A 23,594-nucleotide genomic window follows, 5' to 3' on the forward strand; every position below is an offset into this window, starting at 1 on the left:
AAGCTGACAATGCCACAAATGGCTCAAGCTGCAGTCCTCCTAATCAGCGTGAGCTAACAGCCCATAAAACACTGACTAATTCCCAAACAGTCACATGTGTGCACATTCTCCCACAGCTCTTCTAAACAGACTTCTGCAGCTTGGCAAATGGTCAGATTAAGCAGAAGATGTTTTTGGTATGTAGCAGTCTCTCCAGGTCAAAGTTCATAAAAATCTTTACAATTTCTAGGATCAAAGCAGCTACAGCCATGAAAGACCTATTAGTTCATTAGGTCCATCACCCAGCTAAAGCAGGTTACCCAGAAAAGACACGACAAAGTTAAAGTAATGGCGTGCAAACAAGCCGAGTACATTTTGCTTTGAAAAAAAGACACTAAGCAAAGTCAGATATGTGAACTAGGTCCAAAAGTTAAAGTTCAGTTTTGTTTTTAAGAAATAAGCAAGCACATTTCTACAAGGCAGCTATAAAATGCTAACCTATATCTAATGATGTGGCTCAGCTATGAAGCCCAGCTCCAGCCCCTCTTTCTCACTCTCAATTGCAAATTTCCATCTCCAAACACAAATGCCTTTTACCACATAGTTCAGTAAGAAAATTACTTTGGAGCCCTGGTACTGAAAATGCATCAAAGCACAATCTTCAAATTCACAACTCCCCACCCCCTCCAACCCCTGAAAGAAAATCAAAGGATAAAAAGACATGGTTTTGCTCCCACTGGCCTACAATAACAATAATGATCATAATCTAGAGATCGCAGGAGGTTCATCCTGCGATGAACCCTCCATGCCAAGTCAATTCGCTTCATTCACAACTGCGCATAATTATTCCTGCGACTGCAAAAATTACTGTCTTTTCACTAGCAATAGAATTGTAAAAATGCTTTCAACCTCAAGCCCTTATTTATTAAAACAAAACTATTTGCTTTTTTATGGTTCATGTTAGGTCTGGCATTTCTGTGCAGAGGGTCAATAATCCAGTCGTTCAAAAAATAGTCACAAAAGACGTATTAACATAAGCTGTGCATTAAGAAACAATTATTTATATGCCTGACATTAATGGCTCTGCGCTGTGCACTGTATCAACTCACAGATACTTTAGCTGGAAAATAATAACACTTTGGGAGAATTTCTGCTCTCCTAAGGACAATTAGCATAACGCTAACGCTGAAACGAGAGAGCAATAAGGACTGACAGAGGAATGCTTCATCCCAGAGTCTCCAGAACAGCGGTGCCTGTCCCCAAAGTTTGTACCCATCACAGCACGCTTCCCTCCGCTAAGCACACACATCCCGTGCCTAATGCTTCCCCAATCCTTAGATTAAGGAAATGCGAGTAAGATGCATTATCCTCTGCCACCAGAGCTCCCCGGCGCGGGTGCCCAGCGGGACCGGTCGCGCTGCCCGCAGCCAGCCGCTGACTGTCCCCCGGGCCGGGGCAGGGGCCGCGGCCGCCGCCGAAAGGCTCCTCTCGGCGCGGGCACCTCCGCGACAGCAGGCGGTACCCGGGGGCAGCGCACACCTCTGGGAGCTCAGCCGCGCACAGGTCACAGCAGGGCGGAGCAGCACCGCGAGCTAACGGGACGGCGCCGCGTCCCAGATGGCCCCGGAGTTTGGAAACTCTCGGAAACCCGCAGCCACCGCAGCGCCCGCAACTCGGCCGGGGCTCGAGGGCGAGTGCCACCAGAGAGACATCGCCTGTCCAGGCTGTACGGAGCCGCGGCACAGCCCCGCAGCGCCGGGAGCGGGCTGTGCGCCGGGCTGTGCCGCCGCCTCCCGCCCGAGGGAGCCGCCGAACCGCGGGCAAAGAGCCCCGAGCGACGCCGCGAAGCTGCGCTGACAGGGTCGCGACACGGCGACAGCGGCGGGTCCCACCGCCCCCCGTTCCCCTGCCCCGGGGGAGCGAAGGATACACCGCGCTGGCGCCCCTGCCCGCGGCGCGGAAGAACGCGGGGCTGCCTCGGGGCGCCCCGGCTCATCCCTCAGCCCTGCCCGCCGGGATGCCCACCCTTCACCCCTCCGCCAGAGCGGGCGGGCGGCTGCCGCGCCGCAACCACCAGTTGCGCTTCCCGCTGCGGTACCTCAGCCAGGATGGGATAAGAAGCCCACCCGCTGCCGAAGCCCTCTCGCAATGCAACAAGTGCCCGCCCGGGCGCGGCGGGAGGAGGCGGCGCGGGGGCGGTCGCGGTGCTGCCGCTCAGCGCTCGGGGCGCCCCGGCTGCCACTCACCGCGCCGCGCGCCCAGCGCCGTCGCGAGCCCACCCCCCCCGCGCGCGCGGGCGCGCGCCCTCTCTTGGGCCGCCGGGGACGCCGTACCGCGGGCTGCTACCATCAAGTACACAGAGGGGAGTAGGGCCGCTCAACCCGCTTGCCCGCTGTGTCGGGCCGGCCGGCGGCGGCGCGGTTTCCCCCGACCGGGCGTGGTGGTGGCGGCCAGCGGTCGGCGGCCATCGGCAGCGGAGGAGCCGCGCGGTGGGAGCCGCTCGCGGGGCCGCAGAGGTGCCGGGCGGGATCGGGGCCGGGGCCGGGGCTGGGGCCGGTCGTTCGCCTCCAGGGAGCTCTCGGGACCGGGCTTCCGCACCCCACAGCCGCCGCCAGGGTGGTGCGTGCCGGCGCGGGGCAGCGCAGTCCTGAGCGCGGGTGGCGGAGCGCGGTGTCCGGTCGCTGCGCAGGGCTTTGACGCGGTGTTTGTGTCGTTGTAGCCACGGCGCAGAAATGATCATCCCGGTCAGGTGCTTCACGTGCGGCAAAATAGTGGGGAACAAGTGGGAAGCCTACCTTGGCCTTCTGCAGGCGGAGTACACGGAAGGGTGAGTTTTGTTTCTGTGTTGCTCGACTCACGCCTTGGGTGAAGTACACGGTGCATAAGATCCCAGACCTGTTGGGGTTGGAAGGAAGCTCTGGAGATCATCTCGTCCAACCTCCCTGGCAAGGCAGGGCCAGAGGCACAAGTGCAGGGTCGTGGCGTCATAAAAGAGACGTAGGAGGCTAAAAACTACAGGTACATTCTGAGATCGTTTAACCAAAAGTTTGAAATTGCAGTAGGCACAAAGTACTTATTTCCCCATTGAATCTTTCAGGGCAGTAATGTGGAAGTTGCCAAGTGATGGCCCTTGCACCCAAAATGTTCCCATATATGTAACTCTATACGCATTTGCTTGTTTCTTCCCTTCCCGTTCCATATACCCAAGTTTGACACCAACGTGATCAGTTTTTTAAAGGGAGAGAAGGAAAAAAAGTTACACGTGTAAGAACTGTTTAGCATTTTTAGGTTTTTGGTTTTTTTTTTTTAAGCATTTTAACCCAGGGTTGCTAACCTTATTTTTAAGTACTGATTTGGTGGAGAAAGAAGTTTTAACTGCTTTAGATACCCTACTGATAGTCCTGACAACTCTGTGTTAAGGAGTTTGTGCATCCTTTGCATAGCCAGAGTTTCTGCTAATAGTTCGAGAGCCTTAACTATGGTGACACTACCTCAAAAGCTTTGAGAAGAAAACTTGAGAAATACACTTTCATCAAGTTTAAGTATGAAACAGAAAAAAATAACCATGGATGTTTGCAGCTCAGAGGGGTGAAAGAGAAATTTACGTGACGTTGAAGTAGAAAGTAGATGTTAAGTAGAAAGCAAATAATTTGGTTTCATTCAAGTGGTTGGGGATCCTAATAGTTTTTACATGTAAGTTTATTTATTTCATATATGGGGTTAAAAGCATTTCAATACCATGGGCTGTTAATTATTTTTCACTCATACTACAGTTTACCAGGACTTTTTTGATAGAGCTTCTGACATATATTCTAGGCATTACATTTTAATATTTTCCCTATCTTTATTGTTCCTCTGCTTTTGTATAGGAGTTTTGTGTTGTCATTGACAAATGCTCACTTGAAAACAATTGTTGTGGTCACTGGCTTGATTCTGGGGTGCTTGTTCAAACTAATGCAATCATGGTGTTGTAAGAAGTAGAGTTTACAGATATCAAACAGCTAAAATCTTACAGTGCAGTACTGGAATCACTGTTAATGGTGGATGGACAAAATGGGAAAACTTGTCTGAAGACTCAGTAGTTAAAAATACACCCACACCTTTCTGTTTGTCCCTTTGTGCTCTTTTTCCACAAGTCCTTGGAAGCTGGAGGAAAAGACAAATGCAACTAAAGTTGTCTTAAAGTATATAGTATGACTTTGGAAATTGTGATTAATGTTAGTATTTTGCATCTCTGATAACTGCATATGAGAGTTCAGAACTCTCCAGCTAGCTTTTAAAATTTACCTATCAACACACATCAAATGCTTTTGTTCTCAAGTGTTTTGGAAACTTGAGGCATCGTGTGATGTTATCTATAAACATTCTTTAAAATGCCCACAGTGTTCTTATACTTCTCTAAAACAAGTTTTGCAGGTGCTGTCCTAGAGCGAGCAGCCCTGCTGCACTATCAACAGTTGCAAGGACTGAATGACATCAGAGAAGCTGCTGGAAGTTGGCTCCTGCAGTTAGACTGCACTCCTTGAAGCCAAACAACCTTTTACCATGGTCCAGCTTAGGCAGAGGCTTCCTTTCAGTCATTTGTATTTTAGAAAAGTATCCATTGGCCTATTCCTACAGGAGAATTACAAGTTCCAGGAAATTAAGTTTGTTTTGAGCAAACGCTTTATTGCACTGCATTATATCAGTATCATCATATAAACCTGAGATCAGGCATGTCTCACAAATGTCACATTCTGAAGGAGTATCAGACTGGATTTATGGTTCATAGGTTGCAGCTAAATATCATGGTAGTATCGTGACCTTTAAGAGGTCTGATAGCCACAGCCTTGGAAAACACCTGCAGTGGTTCAGGCTAGGATGACTCAACATCCTCTACCCAAACATAAGAATCTGGAGCAGTCACTCTGAAGGAATTCAGTGGAAAGACTGATTTCTGACCAGTCTGCACTTACTTACTTGTATGTATGTGGGGGGCAGGTTGTATAACTGAGTGCCTTCTCCCATGGGAGCTGGGAAGGATTGTAGCCGTCCTCAGAATTAGCATCCCTGTGTGGGGGAGGTTGTGTTCCGAGTTATTTTAGTTTCTGTATATCTCACCTTTTTAGCGTGGCTCAGATCTTAAATTTATCTTGTGAAATAGACAAGAATCATCCTCAGTTTACAGAAACATGTTAAAACAGTGCCGTCTGAAAGCGGTGGCAGCTGGGGGGGACCCTTCTCAGCAGCATATCCTGTGCTCTGGCCAGCTGGAGAATAGGCAAACACACTCAACAGCACTACGTGGAAAAGGGCATTAACGGGACATGCTGAATTTCTGTCTGTCTTTGAACTGCAAACAAATTTTCTTCCATGACTGAGCTCAAAGTAATCAGTGTGTTGCTTAGGAAACGCTTACACATGGTTCTGACTCACTTCATCTGTTATGTTTTTTTATTGTTGTTTGTTAATAGAGATGCCCTGGATGCCCTTGGCTTGAAGAGATACTGCTGCCGCAGAATGCTCCTTGCCCATGTGGATCTGATTGAGAAGCTTTTGAATTATGCACCCCTGGAGAAATGAGATGGAAAAAGCACTGTGCTGCAAGCCATGTGGAACGTATCTCTAATTTAAACTTGAAACTGGACTTCAGGCAGTAAAGGATGAAAGCCAACTGTAGTGCAACCATCAAGAGATGTTTATCTTCTGGATAAAATACTGCCCCAAGCCACTAACCTCTTTCAAGGAAACAAAGGAATGATGAAGTCCACTTAAACAAGATCTAGAGATTAAAAGTTTGGATGCTTCTTCTTAAATCCATGTTTGGAGTTGTGAACTTCTAGATGCTTCTGCTAGTAAAACCAAATGTTTGTCCATGTAGAAAAACTATTATATTTCATTAAAATGTTGAAATAAAGGAGGTTTTTTCCTTGTATCCTTCCTACAGTTTCTGGATAAAGTAAAGTGTATGCTTGGATCTTGCTGGTTACCTTAAGGTTAGAGGTACTGCTGAATACCAATACCCAGTTCAGTGTCCTATACTAGGCAGGCATGGGTTAGAAACACAGGACTGAACTGTGGTTCCAGTGACATGGAAGTGGGTAAGTTTCTGAGGCATTGCTCCAGAAAGCTGCTGGAGCCCGCAGAGATTGCTTCCCACCGCAGTTAAAGTCAACTTGTGTTCTCTACCCCAATCCTTACCAGACACTGGGGCTGCTGTATCACAAAAACAGTGATTCAGATGGTGCAGTGCCTTCATTTAAGCAAAACATGTCTGAGTGTCTCCACGGAGAGCACTAGATGTGAGAATTGAGGCATGCTGGTGTGAACAGGATCAAAGTGCTGCTGCTGCCAAGCACCTGCACCCCTCTGTGGCTGGTACAAACGCTTTCCACCGCTCATCGTGTCAGTGACTTCATGTTGCTGCGCGTGTGCTGCGGTGCTGCCTGGCCCGACAGAGAAGGGCTGAAACAGAGAGAGGGCAGCTGGAGCTGCAGGGCTGGGAAAGGTCACCTACATCCAGACAGGCACTGACCATGCCCTGGGGCCTAAGACAGGCACTGACCATGCCCCAGGGTCTCACCTTTTGCTTGCACTATCAGCTTATGAGTTGGATCATGTTTTCACTCTGTTTTTTGCCATGCATGAAGGTGCATGGTGTGTCCACAGGCAGACACACCCATCTTACCTGAAAGTGAAGGAGGGCCATTCCTACACCTGTGCAGGTTTGGGAATCCATGCAAATGCAGCATTAGTTCATCATTACAGCAGCCCAATAGAGAATGGGCTGGAAAAGGTGATAATTCCTTAGGATGCAGTCTGTTGCTCTTTGGTGCAATTAAACTTTTGGCACTCATGTATCAGCTGCAGGGTAAGAAGTATCTCTGTGGATTCTTTTTTGTAGTACAAAGAATCTGGTTTGAACAAACCCTGGGTTTACAGAAATAGTCATTATTAAATGTGCTTATTTAATGTGCTGGGTCAAACTTGTACCCACAAAGCTTAAAACCAGATTGTCTCACAAAACAAGAGGCAGGACTGCTGCTTGCCTTTGGCTATCACCCAACCAATCCTTACACTTGAACTTGCTTTTCAATTTACTACAAGACAGTAGTAGATGTTTCTCATATTCAGCAATTCTTCACCGAAGACATCTTAAAACCTGTGCTTTACCCTAATGCAAAGAGATTTAAGCAATTAATTCTAGCATTTGTTTCATAGTTGGTTGGGTAGCTATGTTCTGCATGCCTGCTGTATTAGCAAGCTGAACACACTTTATAAAAACAAACCAAAAAAAGCTCTTCCCTTCTCTCTCAGGCTTTTTTGTAAAAGGGACACTGAACTAGAGGATGACGTTTCCCAAGTGAACTCATGTAGGATGCTTTTCCCTGTCAGAGCGGGGTGTGACAGCCCTGCGTGCCAGCCTGTTCACAGATCCATCAGCAGGCCCCGCACTCGCTCCGCGAGCCGCACTGGGAGCGCAGCAGCCCAGACGGGAACGTCTGGCAGAGGCAGCCATGCAGGAATGCCGTGCAGAAAGCTGGCCTGCATCACTGCCAAGGAACTGGATTAGATGAGCTGACAGGACTTGGTTTCTATCTGCAAAAGCAAATTTCTAATCTCATTTTCTGCTTTAGAATAACATGTTTCTTTTCAAAGCGGGTGCCAAGTTGTCTGATATTAAAAGTTATGGCTCCTAAATACTTAATAATGACAATGCAGTCTGCAAAAACACAGCAGACCTCGTTCAAAAAATGTGAAGGAATAAGAAAAACCCACCTTGGTTGCTCTCATTACTATTCTCAAAACCAGGGTGCAGTGGAAGCCAATGGCAGTCTGGTATCACTCCCTCAGACAGATGCTACTCATGGAGCCGCAAAAACACCTGAGCAGCAAGACTAAGTCACAGCAGGCTCTAATATTAGCTCATGCAGCCCTTGAGACCCTGTGTGCATCACAGCTTTTCCCCAGGAGTTTGCAAATGCAGCATTAACCAAAAAAAAGCCATTTCTGTAATGTGGCAAAGACTACAGTTAATCATGATCATGTGAAAAATTATCTCAAGAATTTTGTTCCTTGGGAGGGTTAGGAGCAGGAGCAGAGCTTAAATCCTTTTGTAGAGAGTCTGAAATTTTCAATGGATTTCTATAAATCCCATCTTTCACCCCTGCTCATTGGTAACTAGAAAAGTAATTCCCTTTTTGCTGTCACTTCCCCTGTGCTACCTTCTGCAGTGGTTAATAACATAAGAGTATTGGATCTGCTTTCTAACCTGCCAGATGTCTTTGGGAAGAGCCATTAAACATGCTCACAACAACTACAGTTTTTCAAGACAATGTAAAAGACGTGTATACACAAAAGAAATAAAAAAGCCTCAGTTTTCCCTCAACCAGAAAAAGAAGCCCTTAACAAAATCAACACATAGGCAGCAGTGGGGAAAAAAAGAAGAAAAATGGCAGTGAATATGCAGTCCTTAATTACATGGAGAATTTTGTCAGTTTGAAAGTTTTTGAAAAATACAAAAATCCCACCACTCCTCTGCAGTCACTTATTCACTTTACATGTAAAACATTTTGGAAATTTTTCAAATCTGTCTTGAAAAGCTGTTGCAGGGCTCACACTAACCCAGGTCGTGGTTTAACCCCAGGCAGCAACCAAGCCCCACACAGCCATTCCCTCATTTCCCACCAGCAGAAACGACTTTCTCTGGGGAGAGAATCAGAAGGGTAAAAGCTGGAAACTCGTGGGTGGAGATAAAGGCAGTTTAATAGGGAAAGCAAAAGCTGCTCACACAAGCAAAGCAAAGCAAAACAAGGAATTAATTCACTGCTTCCCATGGGCAGGCAGGTGTTTGGATGTCTCCAGGAGAGCAGGGCCCCATCAGATGTAACAGTTTCTTGGGAAGACAAATGGCACCACTTCAAATGTTTCCCCCTTTTTACCCCTCACTTTACATACTGATTTAATTTGGCCTGGAATATCCCTTTGGTCAGTTGAGGTCACCTGTCCTGCCTGTGTCTTCTCCCACCTTCCCAGGCACCCCAGCCTCCTCCCCAGCATGGCAGTACCAAAAGCAGAAAAGGCCTTGGCTCTGTGTGAGCCCTGCTCAGCAATAACAAAAACATCTCTGTATTACCAACCCCGTGTTCAGCACAAATCCAAAACACAGCCCATACCAGCCTCTGTGAAGAGAATTAGGTCCAGCCCAGCCAAAGCCAGCACACCTGGTATTGGGAAAGCGAGCAGTCAAAATTAGAAGTGTGACAGAAGACCCTCTGTCACCCAAGCCACAGCCTCCCTTCATACATCACAATCATCCCGAAATAACGAAGCACTGCTTGTGACACACGGTGGGAGCTGAGGTCATGGAAGTACAGAGGAACTGCTTGTGGAGCTCAGCGCCCTGCTTCAACCTGGAGCATCAGCACCAAGCTGTGTGTGCTCGGAAAGCTTTATGTTTCTTGAAATGGCAATTTTAAACAAAAAAACCCTCTTGATCATAATTCTGAGTCCATCTGCAGGAAGGAAGTGAAATGCTCTTGTGCTGATCTGTAATGAGCCTCAGGTTTTATATCTCAAAAGGAATTTTGCTCTGAAAAACCACCTCTTGCGAGGGTCTTGCCCCAAGGTGATTTACTGAGATGTGTGCTGGGCTTTTGTTCTTCCCATGACTTTTCCCTAAATGCAGTCTGGAATTAGATACTAAAGTCTGACTTCTTGTATGTGTTTCTTGTCTATATGAAGAAATATGAAAACTCTCAAAATCCTGATTAAAACCATTACACAAACCCCCATAGCAGTGTATTTCCATCAAGATGTCTAACTAGCCCTGTGGCTACAAAGCTACATTTCATAACAATTTGATAACAACATTTGATAACAATCTCTGAGAATCCAGAACAGGAGCTACGTCTTTCCCTGCAAATGGCCCTACAAGAAAAATTAATCCTTGCCCTGCCAAAAAAAAAAAAAAAAAAAAAAAAAAAAGCAAACAAAACTGGAACCAAATAACCTATCTTCCTCTAGAATCAGTGTAATTCCAAATAGTTTCTAACATCTCCATGATAATGTTGCTTCCACCTGGCTCTGACTGCCCAGAATATGAACACAGATTTGCTTTCCCCTTCAGTGAATTTGCACCATGATTTACATTGTGGCTTTCCTTTCAGCCCCAATTTTTATTCAGGTCCTCCAGTCAGTGAGAAAGCATTTTTAATTGCTCAGTGGGGACAGTACAATAAAGATGTCTGAAAACCCAGGGCAGGGAGCATGTGGCCAAGCCTTTGACTCTGCCGTGCTGGATGGTTTGATGTGTTGCCCACTGAAGTCTGTTGGAGTCTTTTCATTAACTTATGTGACTTAAAATGACCTGGTAACCTGTGGTGCCCTACACCACTCAGGTGTCCAGGATTAATTCATTTTGTTAAGTTCTGCTAAGAAAAGCTCTTTGAGGTGCCCAAGCATTAGGCACTCAAAGAACTTTCAGATCTTGCTGCAGACTTCAGCCATGTGCACCTCTAGCACATAAGGCCATAGAAGAAGATAAAAGGTAAGGTACCTTCAGCTGCAGTGACTCCTGCCACGCAGGGGCAGTTGGAAGGCTTTTCTTCGGGCTGGTGTTTGGAAGCAGCACAATATTCACATGGGAATAAGTCTTGTTTAAACCCTCATTGCTTTCTCCTTCACATTCCCTTCCAAAAATATATAGGGAATGTAGAGACAATTCATGCAGAAAATGTTAGGGTTTGCACCCCTAATCTAATTTCTCCTTTTCCACGAAGACACACCTTCCAGAGTGTGTCGGTCATCCTTTGTGGTGAGCTACACCTTGTCTTTGGCTGTAGGGCACAGGTAGCAGGGGTGAAGCCACTGAGATCCCAAGCACCACATAGGTTTCTCCACAATTACTCTCAGGATACACCTGCTCCTGTGTTTAACACTGAGTCTTGTAACAGCCAAGCCAGAAAATTCATGCAGGAAAGCCCTTCTTTATCCCTCCCAAATACGATGCAAGTTTTTTAATAAAATGGGCTCATTATTTCCTGCTCTTTAGAAGATGAACAACTAAATATCAAAGAAAAGCATGGAACAGCTGACAAAATGCTAAAAGCCCACAGACTTTAGGGAGCTCAAGAACCCTGGCAGTTAACAAAGCAAATGGAAAAGGCTGTGGTCAAGCCATTCAGTGGGCACCAATGATTTTGAATTAACACACTGCCCATCCCACAAGCTGGATTTAGAGAAAGGAAGAATAAATACTGAATACTCTCTCTTTGGAAATCACATCTCCTTCTTTTAAAAGCAAGTCTCATCAGAGAACTCCAAGACATTAAATACTTCTAAAAAAACTTTGAATAAATCAGTGCCAGAAGTAGGACAGCTGTGCTCAACACCCACTTTTAGATACTGACCTTTTGTGAGCTGCTGCTTTCCACAATTTCTAGTGGTTCACCACAGCTGTATCTACAAGCTTTGAATTTCTTCAGAGATTACCTAAATGTCACTTTCCTTGCCAACATCTCTTCAGAGACTCGTTCCAAGTGCATGAAGCTCAATGGGAATCTTCCCTGAAGTACTTTGGGTCCATCCTATTCCACTCTCTATTTGCATTCTTCAGGCTGGTCCACAGCAGCAGCAGAGACTCCCTTTGCCCATCTCTACATAACACCTTGCTTGTGTCTTTCAAAGACAGAAAAAGGCTCCAGCTCATGGTGTGTGTTCAGGGACAGGCCTTGACAAGAACATACAGGCTAGTTAATGTGAGCCTTGAGCAACCAGTGCAATGCCTCAGTTTCCCTTTCAGAACCTCTGGGATGGCACATCCCACTCTTCAGAAACCATCAGAGATGAGCAACAAGGAGTAGCCTAACCTCACCCAACCCCTGGTGTCTTCTTGCATTCGTATCAGCAACCCCTATCATATATCCTCAAATCCTAATGGAATATTTTTAATTAGAGTTTTTTCAAATCACTTTTTGACACTAAGCAGAGCCCACTGTGGGAACTGCTGATGGAAAGCTGCTGCTCTGAGCTGTTGCAGCAATTTAGAGATCAGAAGCATCACTGTACCCACCAATCCAGAAGGTTTATAAGAACACAGCTAAAGCCCAATTATCCCCAGCTATTTATTGAAAGCTGCCTTAAAGTGCCTCCCCCCCCTTCTTTTTTTCCTTTTTAATGAAGTCTTCCTTCCAGCAGTGTGTGTGAAAGTGTGCTTCTTCCCAGGCAGTGATAGGAGGGAGAAGGAGAAGCGTCCACTTTATGGAACAAGGGCAAGGGGGTAGAGGGTAATCAGAGCAGTGACACCTATTCGGGGCTAAAGTCCTGATGAAATGGGATGTGCTCCTCCCAGCACTGAGCAGCCCCTACCCACCAGCTGATGGGCTCTGCCCAGCTCCTCCCCAATACCATAACACGTAGAGCCAAGCCCTCAAGCCTCCCATTTCCAAAGAGAGTGGGAATTCAGAACTTTTAGTTGAGTTTAGAAATGTATAGGCAGCAATGCAATAGCTAACACTTGGGCTGGAGGTATAAAAGAGGTTTTGCTGAAATTCCCCTGGAAAATTTAGAAACAAAAATCAGATGAGTGCTGCTCTAGGCTGTAGGCCTTTCCTTGTAATGAGATATGCCACTGAAGCAATTACTAACTTTAGTTTTTTTAAAAAGCAATAGCAGTTTGACTAGGAGGTCTTCCTCCAGGAATGAGCTAGTAAATGAAAGCATTAAGTTAATAAGGGCTTGAGTGCTTCAGATCATTACAAAGATGGCCTACAGCTCCACACTTCACCAATTTGATTTTTTTTTAAATATTATTGTCAAAACAGCTTAAAGAAAAGCCCCTTTGGATCCACTCAGCATTAAATGCAGCCTAGACAAATGGCTGCTTTCCTCCATTAAGCAACATTTTTAAAAGCAAAATACTAATAATTAAATTCCACTGATGAAAAATTGCTTCTAATAAATAAAGAGAAACAGATGCCATTGGCCATGGCAGCTTTCATGTCAGCGACCTGAGCTGCTACTGAACCAAATGGATGTGGTGCTGCAGGAGCTGTGAGCAGCACCAGGGAGAAATTTCCATTTCAGCTAGAGCCAGAGACATCTTGGGATATGGTTCCTGGTGTTTGAGCAATAGCCAGGGCAGCTGGTGACTCCTGCCAGCCTGGCATCCCCACAGTTAAACACCTGCTTTCATCTCAAACCACCAATGGGCAAACTTGCTTTGGGACAGGTCCAGGACTGGGATCTGTGTTGTCCAGAACAAAGCTGGAGCCTTCAACCCAGGTCATGCACTGCCTGATTGAAGGTCTTTCATGGTGGCTGGGGCCAAACTCACCACAACAGTGGTGTTTACCCTCACCCCCTTGCCCCCAGCCAGGGCAGCATGTCCAAGAGGCCAACAAACTCCTATTGCTTTCACATCTCAAACAGGGCACATCTCCACAAAGAAGGAAATTCTCCAGGGCATATACCTGTCCAGGGCAATACCTGGACAGCAGAGCTCTTCCTTCTATTGGAGACTTCTTATAAATTATCATCCATTTTCCTTCCCATCCCGCCTCCCACAGGTGCATTCCTAACTCAAACCATCTGAAACTTATTGTAAACTCTAAATGTGATCAAGTAAACATAAACAGAGAGAACTTCAAGCCTTCACCCCCTTGTATACATCCAGGGGGTTTCACAGAATCAATTAGGTTGGAAGATATGTGAGGAGGATGAAGTCCAACCTGTGACTGAACTCCCCAAGTCAACAAGATCGTGACACTGAGTGCAACATCCAGTCTTTCCTTAAACACCTCCAGGGACAGTGACACCACCACCTTCCTGGGCAGCCCAATCCAGTGTCTAATCACCTTCTGTGAAGAAATTCCTCCCTGTGTCCAACCTGAATCTCTTCTGGCACAGCTTTAGACTGTGTCCTCTTGTCCTGTCACTGGTTGCCTGGGAGAAGAGACCAACCCCCACCTGGCTACCACCTCCTTCCAGGCAGTTGTGAAGAGCATTAAGATCACCCCTGAGGCTCCTTTTCTCCAGGCAAAACAACCCCAGCTCCCTCAGCCAAGTTCCAGAAGCAGGGAAATCATATTACATATGAGGTTACTGCAATATCACAAACTTAAGCTGGCTATTTCTTTCTTCTTTATTTTAAAACCTACAATATTCAGGTAGCTCAAGGAAAAACAACCTTTGGATTTTGTCTGCTCATAAATCCATCACAACAGCTTGGGGGAAAACAGTAAATAAGATATTGGAAGAAGAGCACAAGAGGCCAAAAGAAGAGCATCTGCCTCTGGATGTGCTATTTGCAACCAAAGTCAGGTAGCAGGCTGTGATATTAGTGTGTGGTATTGATTTGTTCTTAATCCAGAGAAATGCCCCTGTAATGAACTCTGCTGTGCCCTTAATGATTTCATATTGAAGGATGTTAGGTGCCTTGTTCATAACACAGTAACAGCAATTCCAAAAATAGCAATCCTCATAATAAAATGTTATTGAGAATCCTGAATTTCAATATAAAAGGGACTCTGCTGTATTCAAGGGCTTACAAGATACAAATGCATACTTTAAAAAGTTGTATTAAAATCGTGTTGGTACCTGTGTTACAGAGACACCATGAGATGGTACTCCAGGGAGCAGCTGAGCCCCAGGTCCCCAGAAAACTTTTAGGCAGATGTAATACAGGCTGGATTTAATCCCACCAGATGACTGGGGCTGGATGTCTAGAGAGAGCTGAGATGCTTTTGAGAGCTGCCTGTGAGGGCAGAAGAGTGTGGCTGCGGTGGACCTCAGCAACCATCAGGGACAGCTTGGGAACAGGGTGCTGGGCCAGGTGCCAAGTGCCTGGTCCTGGCTCTGCTGCTCATCCCCAGCCTTTGGCAGATGCCCCTCCCAGAGGGTCACCACCAAGCTGCCACTGCAACTGGTGCAAGGAGGCTTGAGGGAGAGGGCGGCCACCACCAGCCTTCCAGTGGGAAGAAGCATTCCCACCAAGATCTGGGCCACCACAAAGAACTCAGATCCAGGTCTAAGGTTGACTTCATTTGCAGTGATTCCCCAGCCTCAGCTTTGTCAGTGCTGCAAACAGGAGCCCCAAACTAAGCCTGCCAGGCTTCCCAGCCTCTATCAGCATAGAGCTCGTCCTGCTGGCTGGCCCGGGGGCAGGACCCTGGTGGCTGGGAAGGATGGTTGTTCCCCATTTGCCACCACATGGTTGGTTCCAGAGCCCTCTCCTTCTAGACTAGAGGAGCAGAAGGAAAGACCCAGCCCTGCAAAGAGATGCTGGGGAGCAGCTTCAAGCCTTCAAATAACCCTCAGGCACGAACTAACTTCATTAAGAGCAACCAGGGCCATCTCCTGCCACCTCTAGTAGGACTGGAGACAGGATTAATTAGCTGGAGGAAACAAGGGGTGAGTGTTTGCCTCCTACAAGCCCCAAAAACAAGCTCACAGGTTGGTTTTCAGGTTATCCAGGATGTAGACTGGGGAAAAAAAAAAGCTATTAGCTCAATTATGCCTTATTAAAATCATAATTGCTTTAATTAGAGCCCATTGCTCCTGACCCCTGCCCAGAAGGTGATGTCAGCCAGGCTAACCCTACCTGCAGGGTCTGTGTGTGGGGCAGGTGGGAGCACCTGAGGGGACTGTGGCTTGCTGCCTCCTCCAAGATCAGTTCCTGGGGAAAAGTGGTATTAAAAACTTGTTCCCCTGAACTGGCTCTAAGCAGGTGAAGCAGGAACTGGCTCCCTCTCCCCAAATCCCAAACAGCCTCTCTGCTCCAATCTAGTTCCTGCTGCCAGTTAACCCACAGGCTGGCAGCACCTGGTCCTCCCCAGGGAGACAAGCATCATCCTTGGACCCTGTCTCTAAGAAAGACTCTGAATCCTAAAGCAGTGAAAAAAAGAGTAGCAGTGCGTGGAGAGCAGAAGGTATTGGCATCCACGTTCCAGAAACCTCTGCCTGCAAGAACAAAATCAAGTTTACTCCAAGCTCCAGGCTATGTGAAACCAGAAAAAAATGAGTGATTCTAAACCAGAATGGTTTTAGAAGAGGAGTGCCACCAGAGTTCAGCAGTTTTGTGGGGTCATAACTCCTTTGGAGCTGTATTTTTATCGTTACTTACATTGCAGACAGAGCTGAGGAGGTGCAGTTGCAGCTGGGGCTCTGTGGAGCTTGGCACAGCTTGAATAGGCACTAAAAGGAAATTTTCAATCTAAGAGGACAAGGAAACGGAAAAACTGTTAGGAATTAATTTGTCCATCGTGCTGAGCAGGCCCTGGTGCGGGGCTCGAAGGTGAGAAGGAGCTCAGCTCTCACTCAGGAGGTGCAGGATGGACTTTTACTGCACTGCTGTCTGCTCTGCCATTCCATTCAACACCAACACCAGTCCCAGCAAAATCTGAGCAGCTGCTCATCTCACCAAAGGGGTCATGAGCTCTGCCAAAAACCCTGCTACAAGAGGTGTCCTCAAGCATCCAGGCAGACAGGGGACACAACTCCTGTATTCCAGTCAGAACCGTAACCACATCCCCACCAATGCACTGCTCTCCTTGTGAAATGCTGCCTCTTCTCGCCCACGTTTGTTTAAATTCAGTTCACTCCCTGAAGGCAGAGTTCTTTTTTTTGGTGTAAAGGGGGCCAAGAGCCCATATTTGTTGGAACTATGATTTTAATAGCCTGATACCGTGACATTACCTGTGGTAAGTGAACTGTGAAATACACATGAAAAATGTATTTAATACATATGCAACCTTCTTCACTGTTTCATTATTTAGGGCTCTGCTCCCTGTTTTGGGGTTCAGGATTTTTCAATCTGGAACTGTAGACAAACCTCTGTTTCTGTTGAGTAATCCTGCCACAACAGCCAGCTAGAGCCTAAACAACTGAATCACTCATGAGCCCCTCTGCAGAGCACAAGGCATTCAGCAGAGGACAGAGCACATCATCCTTTAACTGGCTGCTATTAAAACCCTGGAAAAGGGCAGTGGGAGAGGGAGGAAGGAGGAAAAGGAAATAGATTATAATGTTGACCATGTTTGTGGAACAATGATGGAAGACGGATGGAAAACACAAGGACAAAATGTGAATTAGCCTGGGATACCTTGGACAGTTGGGCACATTTAAATGGGACAAGATTTAATTTAGGTGAATATAAAATAGGTCCTGATGATGCTCAGTATATAAGAGGAAGCAAGAGAAGAACCACAAGAGCTGGGTGTGGAGGAACATGCCTTCAGATGTCATTTTGTAGTGAGATTAGCTGTTATTTCAGTCTGGAGGGAACTGAGCTGACATCCTCCAGGAGTAAAGATAGCAGCTGAAGTCCAAAACCTGAGCCTGGTGCCTCACATTTCAGGTTATTATTGCTTAATTTTGCATCCCAAAATGGGCAGCAAAGAATCAAAGTATGCAAAACAACATGGGAAAGCAAGTAGCCACTGAAGATTGCTTGGGAGGGTAAAAAGGTTATTAAACAGGAAGCTCTCCCAGGAACTGGGGAGGAGAGAGAGGGGAACCATGAGTCTGGAAGGATCAAGCACATTTTTCTAGTGTCAGACTTCTCGGGTAAAGGGGTTCCAGCCTTTCTGAGCAAAGAAATACAAACCTCACCTGAAAGGGTTTTTGTGAGCAGTGGAAATCCTCCAGCGTGGCAGGAATCTACAGATGTACATACACGCACATAAGGCCAAAGCTATAAAGCATCACCCCACACCTCTGCACCCTGGTGTCAGTGCCTGCTTTGGTTGTCTCTGACCCCAGGGGTGCAAAGGGCTCAGTGGGACCGTCACGGTCCCCCCATGGCTGCCAGGGACACATGTGACAGCCGTCAGTCACATCTGGGACTGCAAGGGGGCAGGGTTGGCTGTTGCTGTCCCAATGCTGGGAGAGAGCAGCGGGTGGCAGGATCAGGCCCTGCCAGGGCACAGGGCTGTCCCAACACTCCATGTGGGTAGAAACTGCTCTGCTCTTGTCAGCAACATAGTTCACTACACAGAAAAATGAAGTCTGGAAATGCCTTATGCTCAGCAGCTCATTTTTGCAGAGAGGAGCCGTAATCAGAAGAGGGAAAGCTGCTGATCCTGATGGCCTCAGCCCTTGCAGCTTCCTTTCTGTTAATGCCGGCACGCAGGAGGAGCAGCCTCCTTTGCAGAGCATTAAGAGGACTTGAGATCCCCAGAATGGTGCACTTGGAATGAGTCACTGAATGCATTTGGGGGGGTATCAGCATCTTTGATGCTCATACGATTACAGCTTGTTTGAGAGCATTGTGCTCCCTCCCCACAAGGAATTTATCATCTTTGAAGGCACCACATGAATCTGCTCCCTTTTGCCTCCGTGGCCAGCTGGGAAATGAGAGAGCATTCCCCTTTGCCATTTCCCAAGCAGGCTGTATTTGTCCTATCTCACCAGGGAGGAGAGTATCACTGCCTGAGCCTCAACTTTCTCTCCACTGCTGCAGCCATGCTCAGTCCCAGCCCATCAGGAAAACAAGGACATTGCAATCACCACTGAAGGGAGGCTTCATAAATGGCAAAAGAAAGGGGCACCAAGGCCTCCCTAGGGGGAAAATTCCCCCATTTAAACGGCAGGAGAAGAAATGGCATGTCTGTGAACTGGTTGAGGGTTAAAAGCAGCCTTGCAGGGGAGCATAATACTCATCTTGTTTGAAACAGCAGGAACAGAGTAACTGCCCAAAGTTGGACCTTTGCAAAAACTGCTTACCACTACAGCTGTTTTCCCCTTTATTCCTGAGCAAATTGTGCTGACCACCTGGCCAACCCAGGAGCACAGGCCCTGGGCTGAGCTAACTGCTGCAAAGGGCAATTAGCACGGCTGAAATCTCCAGGTCCAAAGCAAGACAAGCCTGTACTCCTGTCTCCAGAGAGGGGGAAGCACCCAAGAGACCTGAGGCTGTGGGGATGCTGTAAGATGGCAGCTACACCTTGAGCACAAACACTGCAGAAGCCCTTTCAAAGAGAAAGAGAAATCACTTTAAAGCAATAGCTTCATGCTTGGAAACACTGTGCTCCAGACGTCCCAGACACCACCCCAGGACAATACTGCAGGAAGGGTGCTAATTTCCCTCTGGGGTTGAGAAGGGGTGGCTGTGGCCACACTGCACTCCTAAGGACATAGAAGGCACCAGGACAACCCTTCCTTCTCGTTTTGTGCTCCACCTTCAACTCACTTCTCCTGGAAATGGGGCTTGGGAGGAAGTCTCGTAAGTGTACACAGTCACATTCCTGTCTTTCCCAGCGCATCCCAGGAATGCACAGCAGTCCCGCAGCGGGACGCTGCTCGCTCCCGAGCCAGCCGGCTCTGTCTCCCCTGCACAGGCAAACACGCTTGCGGGTGTTTTTGGCAGAAATCTCCGCTCAGAGCCCAGCGCAGGCCAGGTCAAGCTGTCAACCTGTCTTTCGTGAGCAGTGCGGTGCTGCAGCCTGAGAGCCGGGCCCTTTGCTGGGCTGCAAGGCGCGGCGCTCCCTTCCCTTCCCTTCCCTTCCCTTCCCTTCCCTTCCCTTCCCTTCCCTTCCCTTCCCTTCCCTTCCCTTCCCTTCCCTTCCCTTCCCTTCCCTTCCCTTCCCTTCCCTTCCCTTCCCTTCCCGTGCGGTATTGCGGGGCTGGGACACCGCCGCGTCCCCGTCGCCACCGCGCGGCCGCGCCCCGCACTGCGGGCGGGGACACCGCCGGCGCGGAGCGCGTCCCGGGGCATCCCCACCCCTACAGCCCGAAGGATGACCATGGAACACGGCATCGGTCTGCTCCCGCTTCTTGACCTGCCCCTGGTCGCGTCAAAATCATGGAGGTTCCAACAGGACACTTTTATACCCCTGTGGCAGCTAATAATACGCTAATAACTATCAATACTAACAAATGTGCTATTCATTCTAATAAATAATCATAGTTTTAAGGTTGCAATAGGTGATTATACTACTGGATCCTAAAACATAATATTGTAAATAGAATTTAACAGATCCCAATAGTAGAATTATTAATAATTGTATTAATAGCTAATACCAATACTATAAATGCTAATGCTTACAGATTATAATAAACACTAATAAAATAAACTAATACTACTAATTAATAATAAATAATAATAAAGCTAATAACAACCCCTGACACTACCCTGACAGGACAGAGGGCAAATAATGGGTGACACTGCAGGCCACTGGGTGACCCTGAGGACTTGGGCTCCCCTGGACTGCACTGGCAGCTTTTGATCCATTACACCAAACTGCACCTTCTCATTAGGCCCGAGCTCATAATAATTAAACCCCGTGTTCTCATTTGACCCCTTCATCAATTATAAGAACCTCAAATGCCCTCAAGTAAACCCTACCAGGGACTCAAATGACCTCAAGTAACCCCTGTGACCTCAAGAACCCCTCTCAGGGACTCAATGACCTCAAGTAACCCCTAACAGGCACTCGATCACCTCAAGTAACCCCCAACAGGGACTCCAATGACCTCAAGTAAGCCTAAATGACCTCAAGTAACCCCTGTGACCTTGAGCAACCCCTGAGTTCTGCACCCTGAGCTCTCAGGGGGGAGCAGCCTGCAGCACCCCACAACACATCATAACCAGGCTGGCAGGGGCAGGGATGTGAAGCAGATTCTCCCGAGCTTCCTTCCCTGCTTGGTCCCTTCATTCATCTTCTCCAGGAGCTGGCTCCTCAGCAGCAAGCCAGAGAACTCATCTGGCTCATGGAAGCCCTTCAGTTGTGCCACACACAGTCAGTACAGAGTCTTAAGCTTTATTTTTCTATTGGCCAGCAACTTAAACTGGGTTAGAAAAAACACAAAAGCGATGAATATTGTTACACAGAGAAAAAGTATAAAACAACTCAGTGGACAAAAGCCAACTTACTGTTTATGTCTCGTTCTTCCTGGCCTCTCCCAACCCTGTACAATGTGTTTGAAGGGAATGGGCAAAGGCAGCTATGAAGATATATTTAAGAAATCAGAAATATTGCTTCAAGCAACATGCTCCATATTTTCCTCTTAGTTAGTAGTCAATACTTGTTAAGGAACTCTACTATAAAACAAGAAATAATTTAGAAATTTCTCCTTTAGATCATTACAGAATAATTTAGATTTCTTTCCTCTCTTTCTTACTGTTGTGGAACCAAGGATACACCTCAGTTCCTCTAAGTCTCATTCTGCATTAGTTGAGGATTATTTCATAGGACTGATAATGGAGGAGTTTCAGATTGACCTGCTCTGAATTTTAATGTGTCACCCTTTAGCGCCAGTCCACGATTTCTGCTGTGTGAACCAAAACCCCCACAATGCTGCAAGACCCTTTACTGGTCTGGATGTTCTGCTTATGTTGGCTATCTGCTGTCAGGGGCTCAGCCAGCACTGCTAAAAGGCCAGAAGAGGGAAGAAATTTATTTATGAAGGGTCTGAGCTTGTCTTCACTGCTCAGAAACTCCCCTTTCTGCTGCTTCATGAGTGTAACAGGCATACAAGGAAGGAGAGAACAAGACAAGAGGAACACAAGATCCTGTGAATTCAGGCTATGATCCTGCTGGCACCAAGTCCATGGCAATGTCTGTGTCCTGTGTGTGTCCAGGACCCCAGGGCAGAGACAATATTTAATTAAAACCTATTCCTCAGCAGCAAACAGCTAACCCAGCACTACCAATTTACCAAGTACACTGGGGCAACTAGTTGAAACTGACTCTCCTGACTTTCTTGGCAGTAACCAGTAAAGTGAGCTTCAGACAAAGCCAGAAAACCCTCAGCTGATTAACAAGCTATTTGGAGGCTGAAAAACATTGGTGTATATCCATTTCCTGCCAAGGGAGGTAAACCTGGAGGTGTTAGTTAGAAAAATCAAACCAAGGGAACCTCTCAACATGTAACAGATGAAAAAGGTATTTCCACTAACTGAGCAGGCCAAATGGTAGCAAGATATGGCAGCCTCACAAAAAGACCAGTTATTCACCAAACCTCATCAGGGAATAAGGAGGTGGAAATGAGTCCTCACTCAGGATGGAAACCAGTCAATAAAACAGACTAGACCCAAAAAAGGCAGTCCATCATCTTTGCTCCAGAACTGTTAGGAAGCAAAAGGCCTCTTGTGGCTCCTAATGGCACTGTGTTGGAGGAGGCTTCAAGGAAGAGAAGGAAGCATTGCTGAGAAATCCTAAGGCACCCACAACATCTTGGAAACATGATTGTCACACCTAGATTTCAGCTGCACCAAGTTGTGCTCCCAGTCAGCTGGGCAAGTAGCTCCTGCCCCCAGTAACCAGGCAGGCATCCTCTCTGGCGGAGAACAGCTGTCTTAGGATATTGGTGCACACTTGGCAGGAGGGAGAGAGAAATCTTCCACATATGAGAAGCTCAGCTCTGGCTCCAGCTCAGTGCAGAACCATCATCTGTCCTCACAGCCAGTGCCCAGTACTGCTGAGCCGCTTCTCAGGAGAGCAAACCACGATTCTTCTACAGCATCCTGATAGCTTTGTGTTGGCTCAGGAGAAGCCTCAAGGGAAATGGCCTTGGATAAATCTTGCTTTGTAGTTATATCAAGGGACTGTTGTGCTAAAGCTTCTAGCAGAAGATCCACAGCATTTTGTTTCTTGACACTGAAGAGGACCCGCTGAACTCCCGGCTGCCTTGTACACAACAAGGAGGGTGGCTTTCCCCAGAGGGGCAGGTAAGGCAGTGCATGGTTCTAAAGGCATTCAATTGCAAAGCCAAGTACTCAAGTTACAGACACTTTGGTGGTGGTGGTGGTGGTGGAAAGTGGTCAGGTTTGGCAGGTGCTAAGGGAAGTGGCAGAGGGGGAGCAACAGAGCTCTCACAGCTATTAATACGGTTCTGACTTTAAACTCTTGTACAAGCAGCAGGTGAAAATCATCCCAAAGATCTACAGTGTAAAGGGAAGAAAGAAATACATGAAAACCACAGACTGGATGCAGTGGAATCAGCAACTTGCAAATTAACAGTTCAGACCCACACTGGAGTGTCAGGCAGCTCCTGCCTGGGGATAACACACCCCAGAGCTTGCAATAGGCAGCAGGAAAAAACAATCTGTGCTAATCCTTGTAATTAACCACCAGTAGCTTCCTGGAGTGTAATTTGGCTGCTTGCCAGAACAAAGGGGAAGATGAGGAACTCCCAGACACATCTGCATCATGAAAACAGAATATCCTGTGCCATTACCTCTTAAAATGAGAGTGCAAGACATTCACATTCTACACCTTGATTTAACACCCACTCATAAATCACTGAACACCCACAGGGCTGTTCTTCAATATGACACAGCTGAAGGAAAAATTCTGGGTAACTCGAGATAATCCTTAGGATCCCGGGTGCAAAGGTCCCTGCTGCAGGGCAGGCAGTTATGGGACACAGCCACAGGAGGGCTTCCTTGGACTGCCGAGCCATGGCCTCCCACAGGCCCGGAGAACAACTCCTTCCTTCCCCGGCCCTGCTGGATATGTCACCTGCAGGGAATTCACCAGACTGGCACAAAGACTTTTGCTTTGAACCTGGTGAATCCTCAGGTCCCCGAAGTACCTGGCAACTTCGTGCCAGGCAGGGAAGAGCAATAAAATGTCTTTTTTCCATCCCTAAGCTCAGGAGTTCCTTCAACTTCTGCCCAGTACCCCAAAACTCCC

At 47.2% G+C, this 23,594-nt stretch overlaps 3 protein-coding genes and 1 long non-coding RNA gene across 9 annotated transcripts in view; 1 reads left to right on the plus strand and 3 right to left on the minus strand.

Annotated features, from left to right (window-relative positions):
- Window positions 1-2,489, minus strand: part of TSPAN4 (tetraspanin 4) — a 413,364-nt gene extending 410,875 nt beyond the window's left edge. Inside the window, exon 1 of one of the 5 annotated variants that reach the window (XM_053981277.1) lies at window positions 2,313-2,489. Coding sequence is in view for 2 of the 5 variants with exons in the window: in XM_053981253.1 (XP_053837228.1) it covers window positions 2,313-2,328 (16 nt within the window). In the remaining 3 variants the exon portion in view is untranslated. Of the gene's footprint in view, window positions 1-2,077; window positions 2,175-2,312 lie in introns of those variants that run through there. The other 4 variants (XM_053981253.1, XM_053981283.1, XM_053981281.1 and 1 more) reach the window with 4 other exon arrangements.
- Window positions 2,387-5,893, plus strand: POLR2L (RNA polymerase II, I and III subunit L). Of its 2 annotated transcripts, none has more exons than XM_053981288.1 (3): window positions 2,387-2,495; window positions 2,699-2,806; window positions 5,433-5,893. In XM_053981288.1, the coding sequence occupies exons 2-3, from the start codon at window positions 2,712-2,714 to the stop codon at window positions 5,539-5,541; spliced, it is 204 nt and encodes a 67-aa protein (XP_053837263.1). In that variant the 5' UTR covers window positions 2,387-2,495; window positions 2,699-2,711; the 3' UTR covers window positions 5,542-5,893. The 2 variants fall into 2 exon arrangements, with proteins under 2 accessions (XP_053837263.1, XP_053837264.1); XM_053981289.1 differs by lacking the exon at window positions 2,387-2,495 and adding an exon at window positions 2,512-2,598.
- Window positions 5,894-6,194: 301 nt separating this feature from the next.
- Window positions 6,195-9,197, minus strand: LOC128809366 (uncharacterized). Its single transcript, XR_008437702.1, has 4 exons — window positions 9,135-9,197; window positions 7,738-7,843; window positions 6,647-7,557; window positions 6,195-6,423 (listed from the first exon to the last, which is right to left on the minus strand). It is a non-coding gene; the product is annotated as an uncharacterized LOC128809366 (long non-coding RNA).
- Window positions 9,198-20,701: 11,504 nt separating this feature from the next.
- CD151 (CD151 molecule (Raph blood group)) overlaps window positions 20,702-23,594 on the minus strand; it is a 42,834-nt gene continuing 39,941 nt past the window's right edge. The window contains exon 9 of the mRNA XM_053981287.1: window positions 20,702-22,840. Coding sequence (XP_053837262.1) covers window positions 22,781-22,840 — 60 coding nt within the window. The 3' untranslated portion in view covers window positions 20,702-22,780. The remainder of the gene's footprint in view (window positions 22,841-23,594) is intronic.

This window comes from Vidua macroura, chromosome 6 (genome assembly GCF_024509145.1).
Source record: "Vidua macroura isolate BioBank_ID:100142 chromosome 6, ASM2450914v1, whole genome shotgun sequence".
Lineage (NCBI taxonomy): Eukaryota > Metazoa > Chordata > Aves > Passeriformes > Viduidae > Vidua > Vidua macroura.